Source organism: Corythoichthys intestinalis, chromosome 1 (genome assembly GCF_030265065.1).
Source record: "Corythoichthys intestinalis isolate RoL2023-P3 chromosome 1, ASM3026506v1, whole genome shotgun sequence".
Taxonomy (NCBI): Eukaryota; Metazoa; Chordata; class Actinopteri; order Syngnathiformes; family Syngnathidae; genus Corythoichthys; species Corythoichthys intestinalis.
Window position 1 is genome coordinate 69,380,122 of NC_080395.1, and position 27,807 is coordinate 69,407,928.

Below are 27,807 nucleotides of genomic sequence, written 5' to 3' on the forward strand. Positions count from 1 at the left end.
TTCACACAGCTCCTTTATTGTCTACGGAGATTTTAAGTACATTTAGGAGAAAATGTTAAAAGTTAACACTTGGTTTTGTATTTTCACACAGTGGGTGAGCAGACATCCTAGAGGCCCAACCCTTTGTATACCGTGGTACCTCGACTTACAAAATTAATTGGTTTTGGAAGTAGTTTCGTAACATGAAAATTGTGTAAGTAAAGACGTGTTTTCCACATAAATACCCTAATTCGTTCAGGCATAAATGTTTCATAATGCATAAAAAGCATCAAAACATGTAACAGTTACATGTTACAATTAGATTATTACCTACACTCCGCTTCAGTTGTTCGCAGTCGGTCGCATTTAGTTAACACATTCAGCGATCCAACGCCGTATTTAGGTTGAAAAAGTACGAAAGCTGTTCCGCATACAAACAGGAAGGATTGTCTCAGAGTTATACAGCAGCCTTTAAAAGAAAAGTCAATTCTGTTTTGTTTTCTCCTAGATTCTGGTAAGTTGGAGAAGTTGTCAAATCATATTATTACCGTAAATATTGTCAGTTTATGGTAATGTTTTGAACTACCAATATGCTATGTTTGTGCTGTGTTTCACCAGTCAGTAAAATGACATTTCTGTATCTGTACACCAGCTCTGTTTTCTTGTATTCTTCTATTTATTGGTGCTAAAATTAGGGTGCGCATTATAAATGGGTACAATCATTTTCCCTAGATTTTACAAGTAAATTTGGGGTGCGCATTATACACGTGTACGCCGTATATTCGGGAAATTACGGTCATTCACGTTTATTTTTGGTTTTAACCAAGAATCAAGACCATATTACATCCGTATCTAGAAAGAATTCAGGGATTTAAGCTTTGTTCACAAGAATTTTCATCGGTAAAGCTTTTTACATATGGCGGCTGCCACATTGACTGACAGACTATCATTGTACTCCGACATTTTTACGTAAAATAAATGTTAATTGCGTGTTTTTTTTTTTTATTGCTTTCAACCAATAATCAAATTTACGTCTGTATCTAGAAAGGATTCAGAGATTTAAGTTTTATTCAGAATTTTCACCGGAAAAGCTGTTTCCATATGGCTGCCGCCACATTGACTGACAGACTAGCATCGTACTTCGACATATTTAAATAAATGCTAACTGCACGTTTTTTTTTTGCTCTTAACCAAGAATCGAGACTGTTTTGCGTCTGTATCTAGACAAAATTCAGGGATTTAAGCTTTATTCACAAGAATTTTCACAAGAAAAGCGGTTTAAAAATGGCGGCAGCCACAATGACTGACAGACTAGCATCGTTATCGACATATTTACATAAAATAAATGCAAACTGCACGATTTTATTTTGCTTTTAACCAAGAATCGAGACTGTTTTACATCCGTATCTAGAAAGAATCTTTTTTCACCAAAATTTTCACCAGAAAAGCTGTTTAAATATGGCGGCCGCCACATTAAATGACAGACTAGCATCGTTGTCCGACATTCTTACGTAAAATAAATGTTAATTGCATCGGGTTTTATTTTGCTCTTAACCAAGAATTGAGACTGTTTTACGTCCATATCTATGAAGAATTCAGGGTTTTAAGCTTTATTCACAAGAATTTTTACCGGAAAAGCTGTTTACATATGGCGGCCGCCAAATTGACTAACGGACTAGCATCGTTTTTTTTTTGTTTTTTTTGTTTTTGTTTTGCTTTTAACCAAGAATCAATACTGTTTTACGTCCATATCAGAAAGAATTCAGGGATGTATGCATTTATTCACAAGAATTTTCAACGAAAAAAGCTCTTTGTCTGTGACCACTCGGTCAGCTTTGACGGCCATACCAACAATGCAAGCCCCCTACTTATCGGCCCCACGCCCTGTCAATATCATTATGAAGCCTATGGTTGCACAATAAAAATAAAATCATAATGTTTAAAAAAACAAAACAAAACAAGAATAAAAGTCAATACACTCATGTAAAGCTATCGGAACACGAAGGATGCCAGGAATGGTAGGCAACAGCCAATGGCAGAGCAGCTATAAGTATGTTACGCACAGTTAAATCTGGGAGCTTTGAGTACCAGCCATACTATATTTTTGCCTTTCGTATACAGAAATTATAGCCATATTTTCCCTTTGAGGCATGTCTTCAACTGAAAGTTGTGTACATAGAGACGTTTGTTAGTAGAGGTACCACTTTACAATCTTTTTTTTTTTTTTTTATCTATACGTCCAATTCAAGTAATAATGTTTACCTGCAATGAATTAGAAATCATTAGTTTTTTGTTATTGTTGGTATAACAGGGACTCCTGTCCCTTTTAAGAGTATCAATAATTATGGTGTCAATTCAAAAGTCATCATCACTCTTATCCAACAGATGGCTTTTCATGCCTCTTTTGGAACAGCAGGACTTCCTTGCATCTGGGACTCCAAAAAAGGCATCTGCTTCCAGGCCCTCATCTTCATCGTCTTCATCTCTCTCACTGTCATCTGACTGAAAAGTGGAATTACATATCAACTTATCTACCTCTGTCCCTCTCAAGTGTTTGTTTTTTGTTATGCAAATGACAGAGATTCTCAGTCAAGTTAAAAAACAAAACAAAACAAAAACTGTTCGCGAGAGGAAAGTGGAGCCCGTGGAGAAGACATTTTTGATATTTGTATGAATTTACCTCATCACTTTCACCACCCATCATGTTTACAATGGCTGTTCCTGAATTAAAAAAAAAAGAAGAAAAAAAAGAAGAAATCACAGAGGTTCTGGGTCGTATGCTATTCTTGATTAAAACAAAGCATAAATTCTTAGCAGATGACGGACTGTATGTGTCGAGGTAGAACATTTGTGTCATAAACTGAAAATCTAAAATGGCAATTAGTACTCCTGTGGAACTAGTGCTTTAATAAAAGACAAATACCTCGGTTTATTTGTTCATTTACCTGCCACAATGTCGTTTAGAGGGAGCCCTGGGTTCAAACTGTGACAATCACTAACATCTCCATCAAGGCCTTTATCTTCAAGTGTGTCGCTGTCATTAACTGCAATTGACATGATCACATTATTGCGTGCCACAAGCTGCCAGTACCACAGGATATATCTGAGATGCCAAGTTTGGAAGTAAGATTCTTTTGTCTGTTTTTCTCACTTGAACTCATGGAATCTCCATTATTCTCATTAAGTTGCTGCATCACACTCTTTCGATTGTTTTCCTCCTGCAGGTAAGCATGGAATGTTTTAAAACCAACTCAATGAGACAAAGCGACATTGTTTGGAAGTTTCATTTTTATTCACGTATTTAAACTGAGTCTCTCTTGTGGATGCCCCCCACTAGCAAAGGTGGGTAGTATAGCCCCAAAAATATAATGAAGTTAAAGTAATATTAATTCAAAATTATGTTAGCTAATGAGTTATCAAAAAAAAAAATTACTCAAGTACAAGTAAAATAGTATTTTTTGAAATGAATAGTAAAGGAATCAGTAACTGCTTAAAATCTGTTTTTTTTTTTTTTTTTAAATATGATTCATGTTTTTGTCAGCACAAGGTCATTTAAATGAACTGTTATTAGTATACCGTAATATGAACTATCAAATAACCAGATTAGGCCAAAACAAAAACAAACAAACAAAAAAAATCGGATTCTGACAAGAAAAATCAACAGAAAAGAAAACACAGTGGGGCAAATAAGTATTTAGTCAACCACTAATTGTGAAAAGTTGTTTTGTAAAAGTAAATTGTAAATGTTCTCCCACTTGAAAATATTAGAGAGGCCTGTAATTGTCAACATGGGTAAACCTCAACCATGAGAGACAGAATGTGGAAAAAAAAAAACAGAAAATCACATTGTTTGATTTTTAAAGAATTTATTTGCAAATCATGGTGGAAAATAAGTATTTGGTCAATACCAAAAGTTCATCTCAATACTTTGTTATGTACCCTTTGTTGGCAATAACGGAGGCCAAACGTTTTCTGTAACTCTTCACAAGCTTTTCACACACTGTTGCTGGTATTTTGGCCCATTTCTCCATGCATATCTCCTCTAGAGCAGTGATGTTTTGGGGCTGTCGTTGGGCAACACAGACTTTCAACTCCCTCTACAGATTTTCTATGGGGTTTAGATCTGCAGACTGGCTTGGCCACTCCAGGGCTTTGAAATGCTTCTTAGGAAGCCACTCCTTTGTTGCCCTGGCTGTGTGTTTGGGATCATTGTCATGCTGAAAGACCCGGCCACGTCTCATCTTCAATGCCCTTGCTGATGGAAGGAGATTTACACTCAAAATCTCTCGATGCATGGCCCTATTCATTCTTTCCTTTAAACAGATCAGTTGTCCTTGTCCCTTTTCAGAAAAACAGCCCCAAAGCATGATGTTTCCACCCCCATGCTTCACAGTGGGTATGGTGTTCTTCGGAGGCAATTCAGTATTCTTTCTCCTCCAAACACGAGAAACTGTGTTTCTACCAAAAAGTTGTATTTTGGTTTCATCTGACCATAACACATTCTCCCAGTCCTCTTCTGGATCATCCAAATGCTCTCTAGTGAACCGCAGACGGGCCTGGACGTATACTTTCTTCAGCAGGGGGACACGTCTGGCAGTGCAGGATTTGAGTCCCTGGCGGCGCATTGTGTTACTGATTGTAGCCTTTGATACTGTGATCCCAGCTCTCTGTAGGTCATTCACTAGGTCCCCCCGTGTGGTTCTGGGATTTTTGCTCACCGTTCTTGTTATCATTTTGACGCCACAGGGTGAGATCTTGCATGGAGCCCCAGATCGATGGAGATTATGAGTGGTCTTGTATGTCTTCCATTTTCTAATAATTGCTCCCTCAGTTGATTTCTTTACACCAAGCGTTTTACCAACTGCAGATTTGGTCTTCCCAGCCTGATGCAGGTCTACAATTTTGTCTCTTCTACTAGAGCTGGGAATCTTTGGGCACCTAACGATTCGATTACGATTACGATTCAGAGGCTCCGATTCGATTGTAAAGCGATTATTGATGCACCCCCTCCTTTTTTTTTTTTTTTTTTTTTTAATTAAATGTTTTGTACATTAGTTCCAAAATTGTTCAAAAATCCTCTCAGGCTAAACCAAACTACTATTTCAGTATCAAGTTAACATATAGGAGTAAACAAATATACAAAAATAACAGTAAATAAAATACTCCAGTCCCCATTCTGTATCAGCAGCTTTTAACTACATTCAATTAATTTATTGTTGTGAATCAACCGTTACAGTTGTTAAAATTGCTCCCGTTATTCCATAATTTCCCTTCTGTCTACTTTTGACATGTCAAAGCTTTAAAACTGTTTCATCATTTAAAGATAGATTCAAGATTAGATTTTGCCAATTTATGAGTATTTTAGATAAAAAGTTAATTAGATTCGCTACAACAGAGCCTTCTAGAGAAGTCTACTGCTTTAAGATGGCGACTGTTTACTAACGCCGGCAAGTCCGTCATTTCGCATCTCTGTTCAATAATACATTGTCTGTCATTTTTGCATCTAGTTCTACATATATATATGATATCTACTGTAGCCGTTTGTTTGTAGCAACGAGCAACCGGGCGTTGTTTGTAGCGGCTGTCGGCCGCAGTCAGGTATGATTGTGTGTTTTATCATATATATATATATATATATATATATATATATATATATATATATATATATATATATATATATATATATATATATATATATATATATATATATATTAGGGCTGTCAAGCGATTGAAATTTTTAATCGAGTTAATTACAGCTTAAAAATTAGTTAATCCTAATTAATCGCAATTAATCGCAATTCAAACCGTCTATAAAATATGCCATATTTTTCTGTAAATTATATATATATTCTGTAAAATAAATTGTTGGAATAGAAAGATAAGACACAAGATGGATATATATATTCAACATAAGGTACATAAGGACTGTAGTGGGCATTTCACTCTACTGTCATTTAAATCTGTCTATGCTGTCCTCACTCCGAAGCGACTACTTTTTCCAAAGCTTGACAGCTGGTGAACGACGCCTTAATAATCAGACTTCTTCCTTTTTCATCTGATTTATTAATGAAATGGCCTCAAACCATTGTCCTCTTTAGACCGTCATAAAACTACAAAAAAAAAGTACACAAGCATTGCATTAGCAACAACGTTAGCTTAGCACGCTATACAGGTTCACTAAACATAAACAAAAAGCGTCTCATACAAAAAATATAACATTTCGCTTACTAACATAATATGTACATTCTTTACAACAACCATACTTACGGACAAATCTTGTCCAAGGATCATATAAGCACAACATTACAACGTAGGCGTCAGCCCGAGATGTCGTGCAGCCATATTGAACTGGCAAGAAAACAATAAACCATGTCGCAAAGCGACCACAAGAGTTCGCTGTTAGACAGCACAAAAAGCCTTGCTGTATAACTTACCAAAAGGCAGAATACTGTTTGAGCGGGACATGTGCGTTAATTGCGTCAAATATTTTAACGTGATTAATTTTTAAAAAATAATTACCGAGAGATCGGAGTCAATATTCCAAAAAACAGAGAATTCGTTGATGGCTCAATTTCATTTTAAACTGCAGAATGGAAAAAACAAACAAAATCAACTGCACTGTAAACAGAAGCTTAACAAGCTCAAAACCCCCAAACCTTCATGGTAGGTTGCAGGCAACTATCAGGTGCATACTGCCACCTACTGTACAAGAGTGTGGTGGTTTCTATTGGTCAATATCTTGTTCACCTGACAAATCTAGCTAGTACTTGTGTTGCTTCCTCTAGTGCTCAGTAACAGCACAGTTGAGCGGGACTTATCAATTGCACCGGAGGCATGAAAACGAAACTCTCAATTTACAATGAGAAAAAAAGAAAACAAACAAAAGTAACATGTAACGCAGGTCACAATTTGAAAAGTAGTGGAATAAAAAGTACATACACCTGCTGTAAATTGTAGGGGATTAACAAGTACCACTTCATATTCGTATTCAAGTAAAATACAGATACACAAATATGTTCTTGAGTGCAGTAACAAAGTACTTTTACTTTGTTACATTCCAGCACTGCCAGTTGGTATAATAGAGTCACGTGATTATTGTTGTGACGTCTCATTGATAAAACTGGTAGAGCCACTTTGGACATCTCTAACAAAAAAAAAAAAAGTTAAATTTAATATGTAGAATAAAGAGGAAACATGTAGCGACTAGTGTAACCCAAAGTAGCGGCGTAAGAGTCGCATTCCTTCTTTACAAATCTACTCAAGTAAAAGTCAAAAGTATGATGGGGTAAGTATTTTTTTTTCAAAAAGGTACTCATGTAAATGTAATGGAGTAAATTGTAATGCGTTACTACCCACGTCTGCCCACTTGTCAGTAGGGTATTGTTGAACACGTATGGTTCCTCACATTTTCAAGCTAATTTTGTTTTAATACAGGGACCATTTGTGAAATGAATGTGCCAAAATCCTCATAATCTCTGTTGTGTTGAGTACCCTAATATCTAGATGCTGCTCCCTGTCAATCCGATGTGACGTGTGAAGCCTTTTAAGACACATGAGCATGAAGGTCAAGTCACTATTAATACTGTATTCTTTGTGCAGCTGATTTTAAAAATTAACAAAAAACTAATTTAGCATGACGGTCATGTTCTATTAATACTGTATACAGTGCCTTGCAAAAGTATTCGGCCCCCTTGAACCTTGCAACCTTTCACCACATTTCAGGCTTCAAACATAAAGATAAAAATTTTTAATTTTTTGTCAAGAATCAACAACAAGTGGGACACAATCGTGAAGTGGAACAAAATTTATTGGATAATTTAAACTTTTTTAACAAATAAAAAACTGAAAAGTGGGGCGTGCAATATTATTCGGCCCCCTTGCGTTAATACTTTGTAGCGCCACCTTTTGCTCCAATTACAGCTGCAAGTCGCTTGGGGGTATGTTTCTATCAGTTTTGCACATTGAGAGACTGACATTTTTGCCCATTCTTCCTTGCAAAACAGCTCGAGCTCAGTGAGGTTGGATGGAGAGTGTTTGTGAACAGCAGTCTTCAGCTCTTTCCACAGATTCTCGATTGGATTCAGGTCTGGACTTTGACTTGGCCATTCTAACACCTGGATATGTTTATTTTTGAACCATTCCATTGAAGATTTGGCTTTATGTTTTGGATCATTGTCCTGTTGGAAGATAAATCTCCGTCCCAGTCTCAGGTCTTGTGCAGATACCAACAGGTTTTCTTCCAGAATGTTCCTGTATTTGGCTGCATCCATCTTCCCGTCAATTTTAACCATCTTCCCTGTCCCTGCTGAAGAAAAGCAGGCCCAAACCATGATGCTGCCACCACCATGTTTGACAGTGGGGATGGTGTGTTCAGGGTGATGAGCTGTGTTGCTTTTACGCCAAACATATTGTTTTGTATTGTGGCCAAAAAGTTCCATTTTGGTTTCATCTGACCAAAGCACCTTCTTCCACATGTTTGGTGTGTCTCCCAGGTGGCTTGTGGCAAACTTTAAACGAGACTTTTTATGGATATCTTTGAGAAATGGCTTTCTTCTTGCCACTCTTCCATAAAGGCCAGATTTGTGCAGTGTACGACTGATTGTTGTCCTATGGACAGACTCTCCCACCTCAGCTGTAGATCTCTGCAGTTCATCCAGAGTGATCATGGGCCTCTTGGCTGCATCTCTGATCAGTTTTCTCCTTGTTTGAGAAGAAAGTTTGGAAGAACGGCCGGGTCTTGGTAGATTTGCAGTGGTCTGATGCTCCTTCCATTTCAATATGATGGCTTTCACAGTGCTCCTTGAGATGTTTAAAGCTTGGGAAATCTTTTTGTATCCAAATCCGGCTTTAAACCTCTCCACAACAGTATCTCGGACCTGCCTGGTGTGTTCCTAAGTTTTCATAATGCTCTCTGCAATTTAAACAGAACCCTGAGACTATCACAGAGCAGGTGCATTTATACGGAGACTTGATTACACTCAGGTGGATTCTATTTATCATTATCGGTCATTTAGGACAACATTGGATCATTCAGAGATCCTCACTGAACTTCTGGAGTGAGTTTGCTGCACTGAAAGTAAAGGGGCCGAATAATATTGCACGCCCCACTTTTCAGTTTTTTATTTGTTAAAAAAAAGTTTAAATTATCCAATAAATGTTGTTCCACTTCATGATTGTGTCCCACTTGTTGTTGATTCTTGACAAAAAAATTAAATTTCATATCTTTATGTTTGAAGCCTGAAATGTGGCAAAAGGTTGCAAGATTCAAGGGGGCCGAATACTTTTGCAAGGCACTGTACTTTGTACAGGTGATTTATCAATGTAACAAGAAAACAAAGTCCTTTATAAATTTGTTTACCTCAAACATCTTCTCCTGTCTGATTTGTTTTTCTTGCTGCCACTCAAGGAAGTAGAAGTTTGCAAAGTTTTCCACTTGCAACTTATATTGCTCCTCCAGCTTCTCCTCAATCTTCTCATATTCATCCATAAACAATGGCCTGAGAGAACGTAAGACAAAAAATATTTCTGTGAGAATAATGACACCATTCGTCCAAATAGGTAGAAATTCTTTTAATCCCCAATGTGTCACTGAATATTTCTATTGAATCGCTTAGAAGATAAATCGCTTGCAAGTGCGGGAGCTGAGCTTCAATTCAATATTTGTGGCTTTGCTTTTATTTCCTCCCCATTCGGTTCAAAAGATTCTCTGAATGCCCAAAGGTGGAGATTTAGGGTGGCATTGCCACCCCATCGGCCGAAAAATGGTATTGCATGTAATTGACTTTCCTATAAATCAGTTTCGAGGGAAAGTTCAGAATTTTTGACATAAGGGTTAAGCTTCGAGTTAGCTGGGCTTTAATAAGTCGGTGGAGTTGATTTCAACAAATTCCGTGCAGTTTGGTAGTTATTTGTTCATTTCAGGGCTCTGGCGTGGCGAAGCTAGTGTGAGTCAATGGTGCCTGCTTAGCATACCAATAAAAAACAACATATGCACATATGACAATCACCAATGACCCACGCAATCAATGGTGTTAGCTATGTTTTCAGGATAAAGCATGTCAATAATTGTAATATTAACGGCAACATTTGTAATCCAGCAGCTCTGAAGGGAACAGGCTGTCTAGGCAAGCAGGGCGGAGTAATATAACATCGTTTTTTTCCCACTATTTTTCTTTTGTGGGAACCAAAGGGACTCCCCACTAGACTGAGCACGAGTAGCTGAAGCACTCCTCTTTATTGTGGTCGCATTACACATCTAAAAAAACATAAGTCCTGCACAAAGAAATGAAATACGGCAGTTTAGTGTGACTTAATTTGTTTTGATCGCATGGGTATTTCGAACAATGATCTGCATTTTGAATTTATTTGAAGGATGTTGGATCTGTTAATATCCATTTTTATTGGCATGCTAAGCAGGCACCATTGACTCACGCTAGCTTGGCCACTCCAGAGCCCTAAAACCATAAACGGAGTTTAAGGGGGGCGGGGAGGCCACGCCCCCCGGTGGCCGATAAGTGTCATTGCATGTAAGTGACTTTCTTATATGATTTCAAAATTTTTCCAGTAAAATGTTCTATATAAAAGTTGCAAAGCAATAAGACAACAAAAATGAATGAAATGAACAAAAAAAATAATATAATGGGTCAAAATATTTATGAGCCATAGTCCTGATCTGTCTTGACATTTTACTCCTTGCAACTAGGGGCTGTCAATCGTTTCCTTCCACTGACCTGGAGTCAGCCCCGGTACAATTAAAATGACAGCTAATCATGACACAGGGGTTGGTAGTGAGGACGGCAAAACAGTTTTTGAACGTGGCTTAGTGCATTGTGTTTGAAAGGAATGTACTCATTTTGTTTGTTCCGTTATGAATGCGTTTTTGAATCTTTTGGTTTGTTACTTTTATTTGAATAAAGACCATTTGAGTTAAGTTACAAGATACCGCGAAAATAACCTATTGGATAAAAGAAATGGACTCGCTGTGTATGCATCGCTTCTTCAACTGCACTGGGCGCAAATCATCACAAAAATATTTTTTCGAACTGGTCATGTGACTAGCACCTTAGACGGTCATTTGCTTAGCTTAGCCAAAACCACCCGAGGACTGAAGAGGCAAGATGGATAAACAATTTTTTTCAAACTCAAGCTTTCAAAAGCGACAACAACTACTAAGCAAGACCCAAGGATTGAAAATGTGGACCATGAACCGCCAGAGAGCACCGCCAAAATGGTGAGCGGAGTTTCAATTTGCCCCACTAAAGATGCTAATTGTACGACAGAGCCACCACCAGTGTCTTGCCCTGTCAAAAATTGCATGCCCTTAAATTAAACATGTCAACTTAAACAATTAATTGAAGCCAGAAAAGAACCACAGTTATATGTTTTGGACATCGACGTTTATTAAACTGGAGAAACTCCACACAGGACTTGAATTACAGTAATAACAGTTATAGGTCATCCGACGAGTAAAACAGGAAAATATTGGCTTATTTTATGTTCGGTATGTATGTCACGTTATACGACAGAATAATTTTTTTGATGGATGGGCCATGTTTTAGAACCTCGTAAATAACTACATAACCAAAACATGGAAATGAAGCAAATCAGTGGAGCACAGTGGCTTCACCAAGGGGGTACAATTTTTCACGAGGGTAACTTCATTGGCACGACACCGGCAGGCGTACTATATTCAATGGATGACTATCTTGGTGAAAATATAGCTGTCCTATAGAGCCTGATTGAGAATTCCCCTAAAAAATAATGGGAAACAAAAAACGCTCATTTTTACGTATTATAAATACTCTTGTAAGTTAATTTGATTGCTGACCTTGCGTTTCGCGGTCATCAACATGTCGTGACACCACCCCCCCCCCCCCCCCACTCCAAAAGTCAAAACTCCGCTTATGCCTAAAACTAACAAATAACAGACAAACTGCAAAAAATTTGTTGAAATCAATTCCACCAACTAATTAGACACCCGCTAACCCCAAGATTAAGCCTCATTTAAAAAATTGTGAACTTCCCCTTCAAAATAAATACCTAGCCGTTAAAATGTTGTCTATAGGAGTTGTAAAGCAACTTACACCTGAGGAGGCAAGATGGATATTCAGAATTTCTTTAAACCTAAGTTTTCTAAAGAACACCAACAATGTCAATATACATACAATATACAATATACATACTAACATACTAACATACATACATACATACATACATACATACATACATACATACATACATATTGGGCCTGAACGATATTGGAAAAACTATTGCTGCGATTTTTTGGGGTTTGTGATATATTACGATATTATATTGCGATATTAAAAAAAATATATAGATATACAGTATATATTTTCTAAAAGAAATTTGTACTAGATGACTTGAATAGCTGTTTGGAAAGACTTTGGATGACGCATCATGACCACAGTGTACAGTATTCCATCTTTTTTGGCGGTTAATAGGGACCAGAACCAGCCGCGATAAGTGAAAAACGCGAAAATACCAGCAACAGTGTGTGAAAAGCTTGTGAAGAGCTACAGAAAACGTTTGGCCTCCGTTGTTGTCAGCAAATGGTATATACAGTAACAAAGTATTGAGATGAACTATTGGTATTGACCAAATACTTATTTTCCACCATGATTTGCAAATAAATTCTTTAAAAATTAAACAATGTGATTTTCTGGTTTTTTTCCCCCACATTCTGTCTCTCATGGTTGAGGTTTACCCATATTGACAATTACAGGCTTCTCTAATGTTTTCAAGTGGGAGAACTCGCACAATTAGTGGATGACTAAATACTTATTTGCCCCACTGTACATACATACATACCGTATTTTTCGGACTACAAGTCGCACCTGAGTATAAGTCGCACAAGCCATAAAATGCCCAACAAAGAGAAAAAAAACATATATAAGTCGCACCTGAGTATAAGTCGCATTTTGGGGGGAAATTTACTTGATAAAATCCAACACATAGAACAGATATGTCATCTTGAAAGGCAATTTAATATAAAATTACAATAGAGAACAACATGCTGAATAAATTTACAGTGTACAGTGCATGAACAACGAAATGCGAATATACTGTCCTCACCAGGACGCTACCGCTCGGTCCTGGCTATATACAGTGAACTCCAAAAAGACAATGCTGGACGTCCACATAATTTGCTGAATCAATTTGGTCCTCGATAGCAAATAGGTTCGCATCAACGTAAATAAATGATAATTAGGTACAATTACAGCAATAACGTAACAGGTTAGCATGCGTTTGCTAGCATTAGCACACCGTTCAAACAACCACACAACTGGCTTTAAGTGTCCGATCGCGGGTGGAAAACACACAACAACAACAGAAAGGATGATACACGCAGGCGTTGCCTCTGTAGAGATATTTTAAAAGCATAAACAATGAACGTAGGTTCGCAGCAGTCTTTCTCTCTCGCTAACTCGCCCACTCACTCACTCAGAGCTACGCAGCTGTCTGTCTTCTTCTGGCGTGCGAGCGTCTTCTTCACATAAACGAGTGCGCTCCCACGAGGGCGTGAAAGCTCCACAAACTAAATGCATCCATTTCAATATAAAAAAGTCAATAATACAATTGAACATACATTGCCAAAGGCAGAACGCGAACGTGGCCATAGCTATTAAAGTTATTCAGATAACTATAGCATGCTAACAAGTTTACAAAAGCATCAGTCCAAAACACCAAAATAACATGTGAAATTATATCATAATGTGTTAATAATTTCACACATAAGTCGCTCCTGAGTATAAGTCGCACCCCCAACCAAAATATGAAAAAAACGCGACTTATAGTCCGAAAAATAGCGGTACATACATACATACATATTGAAAGTTTATTTTCTGCTGACATTGCATTTCTGGGTCAATATGGTTTGCGCCCCCTCCCACAAAAGTCAAACTACTAGTGACTGTTTCCATTGACACTAGTGACTTTCCCCATTTATATTATAAGGAATCTATATTTTTTTCATTTCGAGAAAGGTTGTCAACAAACCTGACACTTTGCAGTGTTTGGAGTCTCTTCTGATTCATGTCCAACTGCCATTGTTTCTTTACTTTCTTGCCATCCAGATTAGCAACGTCAGATACAACATTCTTCATCATGACTTTGGTTTTCTCCACATTTTCCTTCGTATGGGACAGAGTTAAAACTATACAATATGAAAGGAATGATTATTGAATGTCATATGAAAGCTACTTAACAGATACAAACCAAGACCTCCTTGATGGTATGTCTCAAGGCCTTTTCTGTCTCACTTATTTCCAGAGGTCTTGCAATGGCAGCAGTTCTCAATTTCTTAAGATACCCACAAAATCTAGGTTTCACTGAGAATTCAAGAATTTAGTCTGCAAATATTTTCTCTCACCCTTAGGTCCACCTCCTTTCCTAACAAATCATACAAAGACGCTCCTTTTGACGTGGCCTCTGATGCCAGCTGCCGAGCTGCTTTCAAATCTGAAATCTGGAATACAACAGAAATATAAGACTGTGCAATCAATAATAAAATAGTGTTAGTGGTAATAGTAGTAATATTATTAGTGGACCTCTCTGATACTCAAAACTGCATTTTTACTGTATCCCTATTTAGAAAAATTGTAATTACAAGTCCTACAGTGGTATGAACCTTTTGGAATTTCTCACATTTCTGCATAAAATCTCCATCGAATGTGGCCTGATCTTTGTCAAAACCACACAGATGTAAAAACAGGGTCTGCTTTAGCGACAACCACCCAAACATTTAGTTTTTCATATTTTATTGAGGATAGCATGCAATGACAGAAGGGGGAAAAAATAAGTAAGTGAGCCCTCTGCCTAAGGAGACTTAAAAAGCAATTGAAATCATTTTTTACCCAACAATTTAAGCCAGGTGTGTGCCCAAGCACTGATGAGTGGTTTAAAGCTGCCCTCCCCATTATAAAATACACACCTGGTAAGAATTGTCTTGATGAGAAGCCTTGTCTGATGTGCATGATGGCTCGATCAAAAGAGCTGTCTGAAGACCTGCGATCAAGGATTGTTGATTTTTATGAAGTTGGGAAAGGATGCAAAACCATCTCTAAAAGTCTGGATGTTCATCAATCAACAGTCAGAGACTAAATAAATATACAAATAAAGAGAGTTTGGCACTGTTGCTTCTCTCCCAAGGCATGGCCGTCCGCGAAAGATGACGCCAAGAGTTCAGCGAAGACTACTCTGAGAGGTAAAAAAGAGCCCTAGAGTGTCTGCTAAAGACTTACAGAAATCATTGACACGGTCCAATATGTCTGTGCACACATCAACTACAGTGGGGCAAATACGTATTTAGTCAACCATTAATTTTGCAAGTTCTCCCACTTGAAAATATTAGAGAGGCCTGTAATTGTCAATACCGACTCCCAAACAATTCAACTTTGGTTTCATTAGTCCACAAAAATATTTTGCCAAAACTTCTGTGGAGTGCCCGAGTGCCTTTTTGCAAATATTAAACGAGCAACAATGTTTTTTTTTAGATTGCAGTGGCTTCCTCTGTGGAGTCCTCACATTAACATTATTAGCCATAGTTTTTCATATACAGTGGGGCAAATACTTATTTAGTCAACCACTAATTTTGCAAGTTCTCCCACTTGAAAATATTAGCGAGGCCTGTAATTGTCAACATGGGTAAACCTCAACCATGGGAGACAGAATGTGAAAAAAGAAAAAACAGAAAATCACAGTTTCATTTTTAAAGAATTTATTTGCAAATCATGGTGGAAAATAAGTATTTGGTCATACCAAAAGTTCATCTCAGTACTTTGTTATGTACCCTTTGTTGGCATTAACGGAGGCCAAACGTTTTCTGTAACTCTTTACAAGCTTTTCACACACTGTTGCTGGTATTTTGGCCCATTCCTCCATGCAGATCTCCTCTACAACAGTGATGTTTTGGGGCTGTCGTTGGGCAACACGGACTTTCAACTCCCTCCACAGATTTTCTGTGGGGTTAAGATCTGGAGACTGGCTATGCTACTCTAGGACCTTGAAATGCTTATGAAGCCACTCCTTTGTTGGCTGTGTGTTTGGCATCATTGTCAAGCTGAAAGACCCGGCCACGTCTCATCTTCAATGCCCTTGCTGATGGAAGGAGATTTTCACTCAAAATCTATGCAGAAAAACAGCCTCAAAGCATGATGTTTCCACCCCCATGCTTCACAGTGGGTATGCTGTTCTTCTGATGCAATTCAGTATTCTTTCATCTCCAAACACGAGAACCTGTGTTTCTACCAAAAAGTTCAATTTTGGTTTCATCCGACCATAACACATTATCACAGTCCTCTTCTGGATCATCCAAATGCCCTCTAGCGAACCGCAGACGGGCCTGGACATGTACTGGCTTCAGCAGGGGGACACGTCTGGCAGTGCAGGATTTGAGTCCCTGGCAGCGCATTGTGTTACTGATCGTAGCCTTTGTTACTGTGGTCCCAGCTCTCTGTAGGTCATTCACTAGGTCCCCCCGTGTGGTTCTGGGATTTTTGCTCACCGTTCTTGTTATCATTTTGACGCGACGGGGTGAGATCTTACATAGAGCCCCAGATCGAGGGAGACTATCAGTGGTCTTGTATGTCTTCCATTTTCTAATAATCGTTCCCACAGTTGATTTCTTTACACCAAGTGTTTTACCTATTGCAGATTCAGTCTTCCCAGCCTGGTGCAGGTCTACAATTTTGTCCCTGGTGGCCTTCGACAGCTCTTTGGTCTTGGCCATAGTAGAGTTTTGGTGTGTGACTGACTGAGGTTGTGGACAGATGTCTTTTATACCGATAATGAGTTAAAACAGGTGCCATTAATACAGGTAACAAGTGGAGCCTCGTTAGACCTCGTTAAAAGAAGTTAGACCTCTTTGACAGCCAGAAATCTTGCTTGTTTGTAGGTGACCAAATACTTATTTCCACTCTAATCTGGAAATAAATTCTTTAAAAATCAAACAATGTGATTTTCTGTTTTTTTTTTCCACATTCTGTCTCTCATGGTTGAGGTTTACCCATGTTGACAATTACAGGCCTCTCTAATCTTATCAAGTAGGAGAACTTGCACAATTGGTGGTTGACTAAATACTTATTTGCCACACTGTATATGTAAAACTATGGCCAATAATGTTAATGTGAGGACTCCACGGAGGAAGCCACTGCAATCTAAAAAAACATGGTTGCTCGTTTAATATTCGCAAAAAGGCACTCGGACACTCCACAGAAGTTTTGGCAAAATATTTTGTGGACTAATGAAACACACACAACGGAGGAGGAGAAATGGAACAGCTCACCAACACCTCATCCCCACCGTGAAGCATGGTGGAGGAAGCATCATGATTTTGGGCTGTTTTGCTAACTCAGAGCCTGGAAAACTTGCAATCATGAATTGAAAAATGAATACAAAAGTTTATTAGGATGTTTTGCAGGAAAACCTGAGGCTGTCTGTCAGACAGTTGAAACTAAAAAGAGGATGGTTGCTGCAACAAGACAACGATCAAAAAACAGACGTAAATGGTTTCAGAAGAACAAAATACACGTTCTGGAGTGGCCAAGGCAAACTTGAACCCCACTGAGATGCTGTGGCATGACCGAAAGACAGCGATTAATGCCAGACTGCCAGACATCCCAGGAATCTGACTGAACTACCGCAGTGTTGTAGTTGGTGGTTTAAATTAAAGCAGTTTTTTAAAATCTGTGTGATTTTGACAAAGGTCATCACATTTGATCGGGATTTCATGCAGAAATGGAAAATTTTCGTGAGAAATTCCAAAAGGTTCAGATACTTTTTCACACCATTGTACATATGGACTTTGATCAGGTTACATTTCTCTAATTAATTGTTTACTTATTTTATAGTTAACTGTATCAATGACCTGTTTATTAAAAACACAACATGCTTTAAAATCACGACACTATTGTAATTATTTTACTGTCGGCTAATTATGGGCTCGGATTTTTGTTTAATAGATGATTATTTTCCAAAACAAATGCTGTTTTTTTATTTTTTTCATCAAAGTACAGGTGTGTGTGGTGCCAGCTGGATGGCCTCTAAAACTGTCCATGAAGTGAGCTGGTCTTTGAATGACTCACGGGCCAATCCCCTCTCCCCAGTCCCCCCTGCTGAAGTTATTTCAAGAATAAAGTGCATTTACATTGTTTTTGTAGAGGAAATTCAAATTGAACAGCATCAGGGGTACTTTGGAGGTTATACTCTGCTGTGTGGTTTTCTCTCAATATTTGGAGACCTGACAGCAACTCATACCCCTTGAAATTGGAAATCTTCTCACTCTAGTGCCCAGCTCAAACTTGAACTTTGTGTTGTCCTCCTCCATTCTTTCCCCCAGGGCCATCTGCTTTGTCTTCATTGCATTGTACAGCACCGAAGTGATCTTTAACATCTCTTTAACTGCATAACCGTCAGCCTGGTAAAGACGCTTGGTGTTCATTTTGATTTGAGCTTTAGTTGCCTGTTCCATGGAGAAATGCACATTCTTTGGATAGAGAAAATGAGTTTGCAGGTTTGTTTTAAACTTAAAATTGTTACCATGAACTGAGCCACTGTCTTGATGAGGAATATTCTGTCTGATTCTGTATTCATGTCAATTGGAATCTCCATCTGCGGTTCATAACTGTGTAAAAATGAAAGGGTCCTGTGTTTTATCAGATGACATACAAGAATATGATATGACAGATTATGCCACAACCAGTGGCACTGCAAGGGTCTATAGACCCTACCCACCGACGTCACAAAACCACGTGCTCGCTGTATGGTTCCGCCCCCTTGTCCGTCATTTTGTCTCTGTATTAGCATTGGTTTCAATTGATCGAGGAATTTAAAATGCATTTCATGGAAGACCCGGTGCTTTCGGATGCCGTAAACTCACTGGATGTGTTGCATAAAAGGCGTTATGTGGAAAAGCTTCGTTCTATACAGTCGCCAGATCCATATTTGATGCCCAAATCGATGTTTTTCGACCCACTGTCTTCGCCCTGTCTGCCTGACATCTGCTACGCTGATATTTACAACTATCTTGTCCACACAAAATCAGCCTATTCTCACGAAAATGTTTGAAAAACTTTAAGAGCTTGGAGGCTTATAAATACTTCGTTGCTGGTTGGGTGAAACAGGTCCTCCTCCACGAAAATTCGGCAGGAATCTATCTTGTGCTTGGAAAGGTGAGTTACGAAATTTTCAATTCAAAATCTTTTATTCTCGCTAACATCCACTGCCAAGTCTAATTTATTTCATGTCATTTGTCAATGCAGTTAGGGCTTTTTATGTTTATATGGTTTAGCGATAGCACTCTCATTACATACATACGTGTATGTTGTCGGCGATTAGCCTAGCAATGATCTTAATTGTGGTTATTTGTCAGCCCAAAACCCTCTAAGTATATCTTAAATGCATCTTACCGGATATAAAATGACTACTACATAGTCTGTGGTGATTTTTTTGGTGCCCAGTTTTCACGTCGAATTGCAGCCGTCCATTTCGCTCTCCTCTTTGGATCCCTCGGAATACGGTAAAACTTCAAGTCGCTCCTTCCATCTTCTCTGTTAGTGCAACCAACAGCCACACACGCCTTCACCATTTTGATTATTAATGTTAAGGAGCAGAAAAACACGCCGTAAATAGGAGGAATGTACGTAGCCGTAACAGGTTAACACTATGTTTTGACGGACAATTGGGCGGTACCATTCAGGAGAGCGGAGTTGTGACGTCACGTGGGTAGGGTCTATTGGGGCTCCAAGCAAGAAATGCGAAGGGACCCCACCCCATCCGTGCACAGTACCAAAATACCTGGTTTTTTTGCACATAAATGAATAAGTTAACAATGTATAAAGCTACATCGAAAGAAAAAATAAAGTTGGCTGCCGATATATTAAAAATGTTTTAATTGAAGAAAACATTTAAATGTGTGAAAAAGAAATGTCAAATAAACTTGACTTTTCACAAAATACACAGATTTTCAAATGACAAATCAAATGAGAGCTTCATGGCCCATTTTGCTGGCCATAATTTATAAGTGTGTGTACAAACCTTGTTGAGACTATAATAAAAAACAAGTCTTTTTCTAACTCATGTCTGTGTATTTCTGGTACACTAATAAACTGAGCTTATAGTAATCACTACCAATGTTGTTAATAGGGTTATTTTTTTCTGTCGTGAGTAATCTAATTAATTACTTTTCTCATCTTTGCAATGCCGTTACCATTACTGTGGATGTAAAGGCATGCGTTACTATGCGTTACTACGTTGGACGCGAGAAAAGTCTGAGAGACACAGAGAGAAGCGCAGGAGTAGGAGGGGAGTTGTGACGCTGTTGCTAACGTGATGCTAGGCTAGGTGGCTCCAATAATGACTGTAGCTGTATATCACATTCATATAGAACAATATGTGAAATGACAGACTCGCCGGCGTTAGTACACAGCCGCCATCTTAAAGCAGTAGACTTTCAGGAAGTTGTAGAGAACCTTCCTAGCGAACCTAAGTAACTTTTTATCTAAAATACTCCTAAATCGGCAAAATCTTGACTTCAATCTATCTTTAAATGATGAAACAGTTTTAAAACTTTCACATGTAGAAAGTAGACAGAAGGGAACTAATGCATTAACAGGAGCAATTTTAACAACTCTAACGGTTGATTCACAACATTAAATGACTTTCAAACATGGCAAAGCTTAGTATCTTGTTATCGCAATATCCAACTTACCACTGTGTCTAGTGAAGTTTAGGGTAAAGAATTGGGCTAGGGCGAATTGTCCCAAAAACCCTTTGAACTTCACATAGTGTGACATGTTTTTTTGGGTTTTTTTTTTTTTTGAATGGAAAAAAAAAACATGAAAAGTAACAGTTGCTTTGTTAAGTAACTAATTACTCTTAGATTCAGGTAACTGAGTTACTAACTCACTCTTTGGAAGAATTAATTTGTAATTAATTAATTACTTTTTTAAAGTAAGATTAACAACACTGATCACTACATGCTGAGCTGAATATCCCCCAAGTCCTCTCAGCACAGTATGCAGTCCCGTTATACCATCGGTATATTGTGTTACATTTACATGATGTGTGCATCTTTGTTATTTTACTTGCAGGAATCAGAAAAGAGTTATACACACTGAATATCATTTGATCTTTTCAACCATTACCTGCATTCCAAATATTGCGGAGGTCAGAGGTGTGTGTTTTAGGTGCCCGAAATTACCCCTATATTTTCCAGTGAGATAGTGCCACCCCAAAATGATCACATAACCTAACATCCTGGCCACCCCACCCAAAATTTCCTGGCTCCGCCACTGCTTTTATCATCTACGGGGGAAGGGGGAGTGTTAGGGTGTTTTTTCAATATATATAACCCTCCTGTCCCTCCCTCATCTTAGCAGAGAATGGTTTGACCCAGCTCTGGTGCACTCAGGTGCTACGCATTTTCTTGTCTTTGCCAATGACTGTAGCTGGAGAAGAACGAGCCTTCGGTAAAATGAAAATAATAAAAAAAAACTACCCACGCTCCACTATATCACAGGGCAGGCTTAACAACCAAGCCATTGTTACCAAACTGCACTTTATGGTAAGTTGCGATGCTCTCAACTCCGCACCGTAGTGTGGAGTGGAAGGATGGATGGCTCGTTTGTCGTCAGTTCCTCCAGGTCTTCTTTCAGGAAGTGGCGATGTGCATAAAAACGCAAAGACGCGTTGGATGGCTTTTTCCTGGAGCTTTTGTTAAAAATGGGTGACACGCAACCACTCAACTCAGCGTCAAAGCGCAACAACCCTCAACAGCTCTTAACTCACCCCCTTACACTCGCCCAGCGATTCGTCTGCGCCAAATTGGTAAAGCTGGTTGCCGGTAACACCATGCTCTCCATTGAGCGTGACCTTGCTCAAAAACTGTATTCCACTGATTTTATAAATGACTTTGCTGTCAAAAAATCTAGGCGCATCACTGTTTGAGGGATTGATAACCCCAGAGATGTGGAGGAGGCAGGCACAGGATGTTTAGTTATACTGTTTTGTTGCTTAGCAGGCAGGCATAGCACTCTCAGTTGGTTGTACTGTAACCTACATGGGACAATAGTTGGAAATTGTTTGTTTATATTGTGTCACATCACATTACTGTGTATTAAATTTAACTGCCCATCTCAAATTAAATAATTTGAAAATTTACACGGTCATTGCTTGCAAAGTGTTAAAGTACTCGTCAAACCCTTTCTTTTATCCCAGGCAATAGACCCTACTCACCTACGTCCCAAAATGACGTGTCGCTGTATCCGGCCGCCATATTGTCCATCATTTTTTAGACCTATTCTCATTGTTTTCAATTAGTCGTGCAAGGTATAGAGTAATTCATGGAAGCCCTGGTGTTATCTGACGCTGTAAACTCATTGGATGCGTTGCATTAAAGGAATTATGTGGAAAAGCTTCAGTCTATCCATTCGCCAGATCCATATTTGATGCCTAAATCGATATTTTTCGACCCGCTGTCTTCGCCCTCTCTGCCTGACAACTGCTACCCTGATATCTACAACTATCTTGTCCACACAAAATCAGCCTATTCTCACAAATGTTTGAAAAACTTTAAGAGCAGTACTGTAAGCAACATTGCATTACCCCGTGTGACCCTTTACTTCCAATTTTCTAAAATGGCGACAATCAATTTTTAAAAAAAAAAAGAAAAAAGGTGACTGCGACGCATCAAGGATAGGTGCATATTGGACTATTTCTTCAATAAAATACACAACTGTGTCTGCCTCATTTGCAAAGAGACAATTGCGGAAGATTCGCAACGAGAAATTAAAGCAACTTGAAGCTAATTTAATTTCACAGCAGCAGTAATTCGCAAGAGCCCGAAGGTCGAAGGAGAACGCCACAAAGGCGAGATTGTTGAAATTATGTATTAAAAAAAATAATAATAAAGCAAATGTGACACACAGAAGGGCTTGCTAAATTTTCTTAAAATGTATTGTTGTCCGTAAATCAGCCAAGGTATCCCCCCACATTTTTACCACACCAAATCAGGCCCCCTTTGCAAAAAGTTTGGACACCCCTGTTTAACCGATATCCGTAGACGAGGCCAGCTTCTTTCACTTGTTACCAGCTAAATATTATTCAAAAAATAAAGATGATGGAACAAATAAGCATCTTGAATTTGAAACGGTATGTTGTCGGCGATTAGCCTAGCAATGATCTTAAAGTATGTCATGCCCTGGGAAAATGTTAATAATCCATCATTTATCCATAAACGCATGCCTTTTGTATTCATATCATGCCACTTTGTGTAATTACACACAAGGAAATGAGAGAAATTTGGCTCGATTGTCAAGCTAAAACGACCGGTGCCCGAGATCTGGCAGATTGTGTGCGTGACGTCACGACAAGTGACGAGAGTGCCACCGGCCACTAGGGGGGCAGCGCCTGTCTGCATCAATGTAATTTCTTCTAGTGAGGGGAGAATTAGGGGTGTTTTGAGCTGTTTATGCTGATGCATTGTGTTGGTCCTGCACATATTCCAGGTTCCCGCATGAAGAAACACCCCTCGTTGTCAATAAAAGAGAATTCAGAATTGACTGTGAGGGGTGTTTCTTCAACAAGAAAAAGGCTCAGTGCTTCAATACTGAATGGCGGCGATGATGGCAGACAATTTCGTTTCTAGTTTCAGCGACGAATCCGACGTAGAAGGACGTAACGAATGTTCATCTAATGGTGACGAGGAGAGTTACCAAGCTTTAATCGGTGTTTTAGGTTACCAATTTGAGCCCAAACGAACGCCAATGCAGCGTAATGAAACGGTCATTGAGGGGAGCAATGACACAGATGAAACATCGGCAGCAGATCGTGTGGGAAACACCAATGATTTGTTTTGCATTTCTTTTTGTGAAGCTGATACACCGTGAGTGCAAAATAAAGGAATGCATAATTATCATTCATTGCGCTATCATAGCTTTTCGCTCTGCCAACAGACACAAAAATGAATGGGATCAGAGGATTTGTTCTATATATTTTACGAACGATAATTTATACATGTGTCCAGTCCTGTATCCAATGCGTGACATTTTTTTATTACAAAAGAGTACTCACTCTGGCCATTTCGAGCTTGGCTGCTCCCCTCCTTTGCTTAGCCTTACCGTCCTTAGCCAGTCATCGTCCTCTTTCTTGATATCTCGGGACATTTAGGTGGCTGCGCCTGTATGGTCGGCACCGCATCTCCTTTGAGCAGCAATCTTTTAGCAAAATCCGATTTCACTTGTCCATAGTTCGAGAAGCTTTCAGGTGGAAAATGCGCACCACAGAAAAGCGTGCCGGAGGCTGTGTCTAGAAAATTAGCCCTCTTTGCACGGACGAACTTTATCCATCGTCTGCGTAGTCCAGCTTTTTTTTTCGCGTTCGGGAACTCATGGATACATATTCCGATGAATAACTATTTGTACACCACACAGCACAGCAGTTTTGAACCATTTTTGTGATGTTTTGGTTAAACAAACCCCAACGCTACTCTCTCGTCGTTAAAAAACAATGGCACCTGGCTCCGCCTCGACTGTCAATCACTTGTCGTGACGTCGCCGCCGCATTCGGCTGTTTCCGGAACACTTACGGGAATGTTCGTCATTTTCGATCTATTTTCGATAATTGCTCATTAATGTGATTGATTTTTTTGTTAACTTTATCAATATTTGTTATCTTGGCACATAACGGTTCTATTGATGTCTCACACCCCCTTTGCCGCTACATACCCTTTAATTGTGGTTGTCAGCCCCAACCCCTCTAAATATAGATTAAATGAATTTTACCAGATATAAAATGACTACTACATAATCTGTGGTAGTCGTTTGGAGCCCACTTTTCTCGTCGAATTGCAGCAGTCCATCTCGCTCTCCTCTCCGGGTCTCTCAGAATATGGTAAAACATCAAGTCTCTCCGTCTATCTTCTCTGTTTTTGCAACCGACCGCCACACACGCCTTCACCATTTTGATTATTAATGTTAACGAGCAGAAAAAAGCACCATAATAGGAGGAATTTACGAAGCGGTAATGCGTTAACATGACGAGTAGTCGGGCAACATGGCGCGGGGGCGTGGCTGTGATGTCACGTGAGTAGGGTCTATAGTAGGTGGTTTTATTTACCTGACATGTTTCGGCGGGCACTTCCGCCTTGGTTAGAGGTGACCATTTCAGCGCTGGCGAAGTAACCCGTATTTCCACGTAAGCAGGAATTAACCATTTAAATACCTCTGAACACCTTCTAAATTTAAATAATGATAATAATATCTAGAAACCCTCTGACGAAGGCGGAAGTGCCCGCCGAAACATGTCAGGTAAGTAAAACCACCTACTATTGCCTGGGATAAAAGAAAGGGTTTGACGAATAAATAAGTGTAGGTAAAATGAACTCTACACAACTATTAAGAGAGCGTTAAAGTACTGTTGTCTTGACAAGCTGGTGGCAGGGGTGGGATGGGGGGGGGGGCCCTATAATGGTCTCTTGTCCCCGGGCCCCTGCAAGTTTGTTGGCGGCCGTTTTATATATCACACCATTTGTCTCATAATGAACATACCATTTGACAAGCCATATGAGGATTTCTGCCACTAGTGTAAAGTTGGGCGTTCTGAAGTTTTCCACAGATATCAACCGAGGAAAGCCCAATGCTCTCATCATTTCTGTGAAATCTATCAAAGGAGAAACTATTTCAGTAATAAACAGGTTTAAATAAACACAATAGCGGTGTACTTACTTTGTAAGTCTCTGAAAGACATCCTTCGTATTGACTGGCAAGGCTTACCAATGCTTTAAATAAATAAATAAATAAATAAATAAATAAATAAATAAATAAATAAATAAATAAATAAATAAATAGCAATTAATCCACGCAGGCAGTTTATCAGCAGCTGTTCACGCTATATTTGAATGTGTAAATACAGCGTTTTCGGCCACAACTGCTGCGAAAGCGCTACCGCTATATGCATAATAAACTTGATTTGAGAGCTGAGGTCCACTCCTGTTGCGATACCGTTTTAAGAATAAAGGGAGACGGCAAAGACGCGTTCTTTAAAAACGTCATCATTGTTATGCAGTCTGTTGTCATCGATTAAAACCCTGAAACAAACAAAGCAAATACACTTTAATTCGCAGATGACAGTCGCTTAGGTTTTATATTTTTCTCTATTGCTTGACATTGATTTTTTTTTTTCCCAAGTGGACGGTGGGAACGTCAGTGATGCGTTTTTTTATTAGACTCAATTGCGTAGTCAATGAACACGTGTCAAGCCACTAAGACAACTGCTTTTTAAGATTTTCAATGTTATGTTTAGATCATATGTTTAGATCACGCATTTTAACGTACTAACGTGCCACTCAAAAGCCGGCTATGAATTGACGTCGTTGCATTTCCCTTGCAACTTTTACTGATTGCCGCCAGAGGTCACTACAACAAAAGTCACGCCCATGATTTGTTTGTCAGATGACATAATTGTGGGAATGCTTTTATTGTTTTAAAATGACCCAAGGCAACAGAAAAAAAACTTCCTGTTTTCAGAATACACAAAAATAAATCTAGCAGGACAAAATTATGGTAATCACCAGAGGTTGGTAGTAACGCGTTACATTTAGTGGGTTACATACAGTATATTTGGGTAAAATTGTGAGAAAAATATACTTCTAGGAGTAGTTTTACTAAGACATATTTTTTTATTTTTACTTGAGTAGATTTGTGAAGGAGAAAAGAAATACTACTCTTCAAGGGCGTAGGTTTGGTCTCAATATTGGTAGGGACGATATAACGGCACAACCTGCATGTACACTTTTTGCTGGGGATGGGACATTAATAAGACCAACAGATGCTGGTCAGGCTACATTTCTCACCAATAAAAACCTAATTAATTGAAAGGCTAAATCAGGGGTCCCCAAACTTTTTCCTGTGAGGGCCACATAACTTTTCCCTTCTCTGATGAGGGGCTGGGGTCAGTTTGTAACAGAAAAAGTGTGACGATTGCAGGAGTGCCTAAATGTAAAAAAAATATTGTTTTTCAGAAAGCCACAATCAAATAACCCTTTCTGGATTCTTCACGGAACAAAAGCAAATAAAACAATAGTATAATATAATAAATAATAATTACACTATTAATTAAATAGATAATAACCAAATAACCTTCTCTGAGTTCTTCACAGAAAAAGTCCAGGAAATAAGTAACACTATTGAGAAAAAAAAAACATTCAAACTGCTCTCTGGTATTGTTCAGGACGTCGGACCAAATGCGGAGGTGGGCCGTAGTTTGGGGACCTCTGGGCTAAATGATTAATGCAAAATAAATCTGTATTGACTTATACCAACGTTCAGACTGCAAATTTATAGTATAACTTCTTAATCTTAAATCTAGTCGAATAATTGTCTTCATCTTTTTTTTTTTTTTTTTTTTTTAGTTTTGAAGGCTAGTTAAAGGGGATGTTGCGGCAAAGGGGGTGTGAGACATCAATAGAACCGTTATGTGCCAAGATAACAAATATTGATAAAGTTAACAAAAAAATCAATCACATTAATGAGCAATTATCGAAAATAGATCGAAAATGACGAACATTCCCAAAAGTGTTCCGGAAACAGCCGAATGGGGCGGCGACGTCACGACAAGTGATTGACAGTCGAGGCGGAGCCAGGTGGCATTGTTTTTTAACGACGAGAGAGTAGCGTTGGGGTTTGTTTGACGAAAACATCTCAAAAATGGTTCAAAACTGCTGTGCTATGTGGTGTACAAATAGCTATTTATCGGAATATAGTATCCATGATTTCCCGAACGCGAAAAAAAAAGCTGGACTACGCAGACGATGGG

The 27,807-nt window shown here is 38.8% G+C and overlaps 1 protein-coding gene across 3 annotated transcripts; it reads right to left on the reverse strand.

Annotated features, from left to right (window-relative positions):
* Positions 1-4: 4 nt before the first annotated feature.
* On the reverse strand, positions 5-25,968 carry LOC130920167 (clusterin-associated protein 1 homolog). 3 transcript variants are annotated; one of them, XM_057843149.1, is made up of 12 exons: positions 25,719-25,968; positions 25,542-25,653; positions 18,535-18,619; positions 18,278-18,457; positions 14,369-14,464; positions 14,215-14,298; positions 13,996-14,129; positions 9,338-9,476; positions 3,131-3,197; positions 2,925-3,023; positions 2,660-2,700; positions 5-2,477 (listed from the first exon to the last, which is right to left on the reverse strand). In XM_057843149.1, the coding sequence occupies exons 1-12, from the start codon at positions 25,738-25,740 to the stop codon at positions 2,373-2,375; spliced, it is 1,164 nt and encodes a 387-aa protein (XP_057699132.1). In that variant the 5' UTR covers positions 25,741-25,968; the 3' UTR covers positions 5-2,372. The 3 variants fall into 3 exon arrangements, with proteins under 3 accessions (XP_057699132.1, XP_057699125.1, XP_057699140.1); XM_057843142.1 differs by having other exon boundaries at positions 5-2,481; XM_057843157.1 differs by lacking the exon at positions 18,278-18,457 and having other exon boundaries at positions 5-2,481.
* Positions 25,969-27,807: the final 1,839 nt, after the last annotated feature.